The sequence below is a fragment of the Brassica napus genome, chromosome C3, assembly GCF_020379485.1.
Source record: "Brassica napus cultivar Da-Ae chromosome C3, Da-Ae, whole genome shotgun sequence".
Classification (NCBI taxonomy): Eukaryota; Viridiplantae; Streptophyta; class Magnoliopsida; order Brassicales; family Brassicaceae; genus Brassica; species Brassica napus.
In genome coordinates this window covers 20,555,098-20,563,867 of record NC_063446.1, presented here as the reverse complement: position 1 = coordinate 20,563,867, position 8,770 = coordinate 20,555,098, and the positions used below count along the sequence as shown (strand labels likewise).

Below are 8,770 nucleotides of genomic sequence, written 5' to 3'. Positions count from 1 at the left end.
ACTGTGAACTTTTGTTTAAGTCATTTTAGTCTCTAATTTTTAAATATAAACTTTCACTTATGTTAACCAAGCCGTTTTAGATACATTAAAATTCAACCGTTAAATATCGATTTAACATTAACTTCTCAAATATCTAAAATGGTTTGATCAACAAAAGTTGAGGTTTAAAAGGAATATTTTTTAAACAAATTGAAAATTAAAATGACTTAAATGGAAACTGAATGTTTTTTTTTTTTACTTTTTGTGTAAGTTAAGGATTTCGTTTTGCTGTTTTCTCCGGTCTAAAGTGATAAATTAACTCATTTTAACAAGAAAAAGGTGCGCAAAATCTAAAAGCCATTGAGAGGCAGATTGATCCAACACACGTCTTTAATTCCCGATATTGAAGGGCCATTAGATTACAATAATAAAATTGTAAATCATATATGTATAAATAATATATATCATATATTCCCTGTAGAAAAGTTCAAAAAAAAAATACATATACATATATACCCTCTCTCTCAATTCAGTACAAGTAGAATATTTGTTACATACTTACACCTTAAAAACAACATATAGATTAACAACTTATAACTCAACGAGAACTCAACTCCGAGAAAACAATGCTCATGGACATTTTACCACCTTCAGATTGAGAATAATTCTCTGTGAAAGCAGGAGCCTTAGGTGATGGAATGGTGATGGTCTCACTGCCAAGCCAAACCATTACAGAGCTCATGGTTGGTCTCTTTGTTGCATCCTCTTGAACACACAACAAACCAGTCTGGATCAACTTAATGATCTGGACACTCGGATTTTCTACCAATAAAGGATCAATTATAACCTCAGGCTTTCCTTCGGACCACCTCTTCCATGCCTAAACCAAAAGAAGAGTTATATTCTTACTTTCTATATTAGATTGAAGATACGTGAACTATGAGAAGAAACTTACAAAAGCTGCAATTCCTTCTCCTACAAAGCTATTATTTCTTCGACCACTTATCATCTCTAGAAGCACAACACCGAAGCTATATACATCAGATTTAGCTGATATTTGCCCATGATTCAGGTATTCAGGAGCCATATATCCACTGCATATATGCAACTAATAAAGTTAATTGATGGTGAGCATATATATATGTCTTCAAAGTTGATTGATATATTTTTACCGGGTTCCAGCTATTCGTTTTGTTTCAGCTCGAGTCTCATCGGTGTCAAACAACCTCGCTGTCCCAAAATCTGCAACTTTTGGGTTCATCTCTGCATCTAGAAGGATGTTGCTTGCCTTCAAGTCTCGATGAATAATCTTCAGCTGAGAATCTTCATGGAGATAAACAAGACCTCGAGCAATGCCTTCTATAATTTTAAACCTCACTTCCCATGTAAGAAGCGAACGCTTCTCCTCATCTGCAGATTTGAAAGAAACATTTTTATCGCTAATAGTTTCTAAAAAAACATATAAAGTGAAGCTGTCCTATCCAAAAACCTTTCTACAATCCAATACATATACATATATATATATATATATATATATATATATTTTAATTTTTTTTATAATAATGTATATAATATATCATTTTGTCTTTTTATAATTCATTTACTTAGGTATTCTCCAATATATATAGTTTTGTTGTATCTATATTATTAAAACAAAATCTCTCATAGGATTTTATCCTTATGTTTTGATTTATTTACAAAGCCATGCCATTTATTAATTTTAGGAAATCATTATTAATTAAAATCAGCCAGCAAATAAATATATTTAAGAAATATTCCAAAATGTTATCAAACTTATTCAGATCATTTATATTACATAACATTACGTGTATTAATAATATATGCCACTCATTAATTTTAGGAAATCATTAGTAATTAAAATCAGCCAACAAATAAATCTATTTAAGGAATATGCTAAAATGTTATCAAACTTATTCAGACCATTTATGTTACATAACATTACGTGTATTAATAATATATTATACATTTTCTGTTTCTTTTTAAAGTTAATGATACGTGCATTGCAAATATTAACTATATAATTAAATTCTAACAAAAATTTATAAAATATATATATCACCAAATAATATACGATTTTTCATTATTTACATGTTTATTTCCGATATATACAGGTCAAAATTCGTTTTTAATATATACAAAATAAGTTAATACGGTTCAAAATTTTCAAAACTTTAGATAATAATATGAAATTTAAAATAATAAATTATACTAGAATAAGTTTTATCTGATATTTTTTAAAATTTAAATGTAATTCTTTCTAAATTTATTACATAAATATTCTTAATATATGCGCTTACAAAACTATAATTTTACATAAATCCTAATTAACAAATTCTAATTATTTTAAATTAATATTAAAAACTTAAAATAATGTTGATTTTTTAAGAACCAACCTACGATTTATGGTTAGACATTTTTACAATTGCTGTTTTTCCAGGTTATTTCATCGAATATACAAAATATGTATCAAGTGACAACGGATTGAACAAACAGATTTTTTTTATTTCTGTTATTAACTAACAAAAATAATTTCACGTTTTGAAAGCGCGGATCAAAATATAGTCTATACCCTTAAAGCAAAATTTCTACTTGGAATCTACTATTACCTTTTAGAATTTTTTACAATGCAGTGCCATTTCCTTTTCTGAACTTTTTAATTAATTTTGATAAATATATTAAACCAATCAGAATGTAGGATTTATTGTCTAATCAATTGGCAGCAGCATTTATTAATATATGTTTACTCCTAATATTCTCTCTTTTAAATTTTAATTGCTTCTTTTTAGAAATTTAAATGCCACATACGTTACCATAACAAGTATATATATATACATTTCTTTTTTACCAAGATACATTACACATACACGTTTCTATGTCTATCAAAGTGTATGTTTTCAACGGCATTAATATTTGTTACAGTAAACAATAAACACTAGATTAAGATCCGCGCCTTGCGCGGAATAAACATTATATATAAAAATTATTTAATGTATTAAAAGTCAGCAACTATTAAATATATAATTAAATTAGTGCGAACATATAAATCAATTTTATTAATCTAAAAATTTTTTTTTTTTAATATTTTATAGGATATGTAATTAAATTTAAATGATACTAACATACATAGTATATTTTAGTATATTTTTAATATTAATGTCTATTAAATGATGATTTCTACTTATATAATTTTTTTTGATCATTTGTATCTTTTATAGAAAAAAATTAAATTACTGATAACAAATTTTTTATTGTGGGATTAATAGTTTTAATAGTTTATAATTTTAAAAAAAAATAAGTTGTCAATGTTCGTTCAAAACTTTTACCAAAAAATTGTTCAAAATAAATTTTGAGACTAAAAGATTTATGTATTTTATATGGTTTATAGTTTAATTTAAAATGATATATATATGTATATATTAATCTTAATAATTAATTAAATTATACTTTTTACTTATATAATTTTGTAATCATTTGAATGTGAGATTTTTTACAGTTTTAGTAATTTATAGTCGTTTTTAAAAATTCAAAATATAACATATACAGAAAAATCTAAATTTTTTTATTATATGGTTATTGTGGTTTTTTAATTTATTTAATAGTTTAATATTAAACAAATATGATAGAAGATACAATATTTTTTATCAAATCTTTATTATTCAAAATCATTAATTGTCATATATACTTTAGCCACATTAGGAAATTCCGTAAATTCTATTTATGGAAATAATAAAGTACATTAATAATGAATTTATTGTTAGTATAATAAAAAGTTTATTATATAATTAGATGCACTAACATATTTTTCTAATGATTCTAAGAATCATCCTAATGATGACACGTGGCTACAAAAAGAAGTTGTAATGTTTCTCAAATAATATATAGGGGATACACAGACATGTTTTTGTGTTATTGAATCTCTTCTAACTAATCATTAAGAAAACTATGCAACATAATGAATATACAATATAGTTTTTCGACGTTATTCACAATTTTCATTGATAAGTTTTCTTGATTAAAATTTACTGATATCTAATCCCTAAAAGATGAATCTCAACCCCTAAACGCAAACCTAAAAATTAATGATTTAGGAAATTAAGAACAAAATTAACTATATTTATTATTTACTCTTTCAAAAATATCATTATCATTTTATCTTTTAAATTTTTAAAAGAGTTGGTTTAGATTTTGTACCAACATCCATAATCATAACTAAATATGTTTCAGGATAACATGGGAAACATCCAAATATCAATAATATTAAGAAGATTTCAGTTCCGATAGTATATTCCTCTATTTTAGTGTTGATTGGTTTGTTGATTGGTTTATAAACCAATTTTAGTGTCAAGGAAAATAATAAAATTTCATAGTTATAGATCGACCGAATATATTAGAAGGAACTACATATATTTGAACTTCCTTAATGTATACTTATCATTTTATATATACGAACTTGGGCTAACACAACATGTATTAACTATAAGCCCATATTTAAACCTATGATTATTAGATTTTGTGTTTTGTTATTATGAAAATATATAAGCTCATATTAAACCCATGAATTAGATTTTTGTTTTTTGAATATAATTAAAAATTTCATATAACATTAAAATATGTATAATGAAAAACGTAAATCCTTATTAAATTTTGTAATATAATAGTTTATTAAAAATTGTAAATAAATAAACCTTAGCAAATAGAAAATTTACATAATTAAATTTATCGATTAGAGAAATATCACTTCTTATGTCATTTCACAAAATCAATTAATATTCTGTAAACATAAGATAGTCTTTATAAAGTAATAATAAAAATAGGATAATTATAAATTTGCTATGAACAAGCATAAAATTTATAAAAGATTTTATAAATATTTATCACTTTTAAATGAAATTTTAATAGGAAAACGATCTTGCGAAGCTGCGGGTCAAAATCTAGTTTTATATTAAAGTATATAAATTATAAATTAATATATAAGGCTTTTAAAAATTGTGGCTGTTGTATACGATAAATCTCTTTAGAATGTTTCGTACAAATGGGTCTGGTCCGGCTCAGGTCTTTCAAAATCTTACCGAAGATAAAGCGGTCAAGGCTTGAGTGAGGGACAAACTCGTAGACAAGAATCTCTTCATCTCCTTCGTTACAGAAACCAAGAAGCTTAACTAGATTCTTATGCTGGAGTCTTGTCAAGAGTGAAACCTCATTCCTAAACTCTATACCTCCTTCTGAACCTCTGGCTAATCTCTTCACCGCTATATCTTTCCCGTTAAGTAGTTTCCCCTGAAACCCGGTACGTTCTCAAGATTTGTTACTCATCCAAGAACAAGCAAGATCTCAATAATATTACTTGGGAAGAAATGTTATTACTACCTTATAGACCGTACCAAATCCACCTTGCCCAAGCTTATTTTCAGGCGAAAAGTCATCCGTTGCCGATAAGATCATACCAAGATCATAACGTAACATAAATTGACCATCTGAATCAGAGTATTCTGCACCACCAACTAAAATAAAAATAAATAAGTCATCAGAAAGGTTGACTGAAGCAAGAAACAAGGTGTACTACTAACCATTTATTCCGTTGATTAACTTTTTCCTCCGAGCATTGACTTTGTAGAAACCAATAAATACCAAAACATTAATAAAAGTAAGAACCACAATTATCGTGATAATTACCCATAGCATGCTTATTCCTGAAAATGTTAAACGTTTGTTAGTTGGAGAACTTCTTTATTATACTCAAAAAAATTTGGAACGCTCAAACTCATTTTTTACCTTTCTTATCTGGTATAGAGGTCTCCTTTTCCTGAGGCGGAGGTCGAGGAAGTGCAGGAACTCTTGTAACATTAACAAAAGCACCTTGGAAAGAATATAGATCCCACCTGAGAAAACAGCTCGGAAAACTAACCATGCCCCCTGTTCTTCCCCGAAACTGTTCTCTAAAGTATTTCAGACAAGCTCCCAAACATTGCTTGCAGCCTTGGGAAGTTATGTCGGGTGTGCATTGCATCAGCATGTAAACATTCGGAAACGCCGTGAACTCGGCGTCTGAGGCACTATAGTACTTATTTGCCGAGGAATTACTAGCTTTTGTGGCCGCCTCGAGGGTCTTATTAACCGTTGATTCCCATTGTAGCATGAAAAGGGTCATGTTTATCAACGGCCCAACATGATCTGGACTCATCCCTATTACAGGAGGACTAAGCTCGAGGCTCCCAAAAGAGTGGTTTGAGGAACGTACAAGACAAGAAACACGCTCTTCTTCGTCACTGCCCCAAACGAACGAATCCATGATGTTTGGACAATCCCTTTGTGTTTCCAGGGTCAATCTTTCGACACAGTTGGAACAAGCTTTTGGATCATAGCCTCTTGCGCAGAGGCCAAGAGCGTAAACTCTGTTGGGATACTGGCCGAGTGAACCGTTGAAGAATCCGCCATTGCCGAGGACTTTATTTGAAAGAGTAGAGAAGAGATTTTTGCGATTCTGAACGTAGCTGCTGTTGCCAGCTAAGCTTCCGTAACACTTGGCGCCATTAACAACATGGAGGACAAAGAGAAGAGAAGAAGCGAGGATTATCATCAAAGCTGAGAATTCCCCCATATTGTTTTTTGTAAGATAGTAAATGTTTGCTTTTCTTCTACTTCTTCGTGTTAGAACATTGTTATATTTATAGGGATCTAAAATCATAAATCAAGTTGCCTAAAAAAAGGGGATCTAAAATCATAAATTAATAATTTACTAGGTTAAGACCTTCCTTGCCGGAACAAACATTATATATATTATTTTTATGTCTTATATGTTCTTTTACATATTTATAAAATAATAAATATATATTGAATAATTAAAAAGTCAGTACTATTACATATATAATTAAAATGATGTGAACACATAAATAAATTTCATTAATCTAAACAATTAATTTTTCTATTTTATATTGTATATAATTAAATTTAAATTATGTTAACATATATATAGTATGTATATTTAGTTTTGATACATATTAAATGATACTTTCTAATCATATGATTACTTTATCATTTGTATTTTTTATAACAAAAACTTTAAATAACTGATAACAAAATTTTCATTGTGTGATTAATAGTTTTAGTAATTTAAAAAAAAAATTCAAAGCTAAGTTTAAAATTTAAATATTAAATTGTCAATATTTGTTCAATAACTTTTACCAAGATATTTGTTAAAAGCAAATTTTGAAATTAAAATATTTATATAGTTTAGATTGTATATAGTTTAATTTTAAGATATATATAGATATATATATATATATATATATATATCTTTTACACTTAGTATTTAATAAATGAGACTTCTTACTTATATGATTTTGTAATCATTTATATTTTATCATAATAAAAACTTTTGAACCATGGATCGCAAAAATTTGAATGTGGGACTTTTAACAGTTTTAGTAACTTATAGTCGTTTAAATAATCAAAATATAATATATATAGAAAAATTTAAATTTTTTATATGGTTAATGTAGTTGTTTAATTTATTTTATTAATTTAAAGTAAACAAATATGATAGAGAATACACTAATTTTTTTATCAAATCTTTATTAATCAAAATCATTAATTTTTATATATACTTTAGCCATATTAGACAATTCTGTAATTTTTATTTAAGGAAATAATGAAAAACATTAATAACAAATTTATGGTTAGTTTAATAAAAAAATTATTATATATTTAGATGAACCAACATATTTTTCTAAGGATTCTAAGACTAATTGTGGTGATGACACATGGCTACCTCAAATGTTGTAATGATTCTCTTTTAATATATAGGGGATATATAAGGTTTATATAAGTAAAAACAAAAATTGTACGAACTGTTTTACATTCACAATAAATTCCATCTCTAATTTTTCTTAATACTTCGATATATTTTGATAATATTAAGTGAAATTAGCTGCATTTGAATTCTATGAAACACATTTCCTATACACCAAATAATATAACAAAAAAAGATATAAAAATCTAATTTCTAAAATTTAAATAATATATATACGAAAAATTAACCATTTTTTTAATATTGTAAAAACAATTCTAAAAATATAGAAATCTAAAAAAGAAAACTTTTATAATTAATAACTCTATAAATTAATAAAATTTCATAGTCTCAACATTATTAATTTATAGAGTTTTACTGTATTTACAAGTAGGGATGAAAATAAGGTTTAGTATTTGGAACTATTTAATCATTTTCATTTAATAAATGTTTTATTTTGAAAGTTCATATATATGAAATGCTACTTTTATGATAAATTTGAAAAATGTGATATCATGTAGGATTTCCCTTACTGATTCCATGGCTACGTTACATGGAAACGGAAGCAGGTACGTGGAAGCAGAAGCATATGAAAGTACAAAAGCGAGATTTTTTTTAAAAAAAGAAGCATGTACGTATTGGAGGCGTATATCTATTTGTACATATATATATTAAAATATTATAAAATTATAAAATTGAGGACTAAAAATTATATGATTTAAACTTAAAATTAAGCATTTATTCATATATAATAATTTTGAAATGATTTCATATTAAAACTGTGAAAATACACATAAATTAAGTTTAAAAGACATTATTATATTAATTATTTTTAATACTTCATAAATAGTTGACACAATATATTTGAATCTATCTTATATCTTTAATAAAAACCTCTATGCATAAAGATACTTTATAGTATTAGTTTTAATATTTATATATTTTTATTCTCTCTATTTTATTACAATTAAAATTTGGATTTAA

The 8,770-nt window shown here is 26.1% G+C and overlaps 1 protein-coding gene across 2 annotated transcripts; it reads right to left on the bottom strand.

The window, feature by feature from the left end:
• Positions 1 to 426: 426 nt before the first annotated feature.
• On the bottom strand, positions 427 to 6,651 carry LOC106438754 (cysteine-rich receptor-like protein kinase 40). 2 transcript variants are annotated; one of them, XM_048751010.1, is made up of 7 exons: positions 5,773 to 6,651; positions 5,568 to 5,690; positions 5,368 to 5,489; positions 5,070 to 5,277; positions 1,152 to 1,389; positions 935 to 1,073; positions 427 to 859 (listed from the first exon to the last, which is right to left on the bottom strand). In XM_048751010.1, the coding sequence occupies exons 1-7, from the start codon at positions 6,596 to 6,598 to the stop codon at positions 578 to 580; spliced, it is 1,938 nt and encodes a 645-aa protein (XP_048606967.1). In that variant the 5' UTR covers positions 6,599 to 6,651; the 3' UTR covers positions 427 to 577. The 2 variants fall into 2 exon arrangements, with proteins under 2 accessions (XP_048606967.1, XP_048606966.1); XM_048751009.1 differs by having other exon boundaries at positions 5,368 to 5,501; positions 5,773 to 6,650.
• Positions 6,652 to 8,770: the final 2,119 nt, after the last annotated feature.

Excerpts from the sequence above, each read along its gene's own strand:
- LOC106438754 (XM_048751009.1), bottom strand. The coding sequence starts at position 6,598 with ATGGGGGAATTCTCAGCTTTGATGATAATCCTCGCTTCTTCTCTTCTC. Across the intron at positions 5,691-5,772 it reads CTCTATACCAGATAAGAAAG|GAATAAGCATGCTATGGGTA; the intron begins GTAAAAAATGAG and ends TAACATTTTCAG. Across the intron at positions 5,502-5,567 it reads GTTAATCAACGGAATAAATG|TTGGTGGTGCAGAATACTCT; the intron begins GTTAGTAGTACA and ends TTTTTATTTTAG.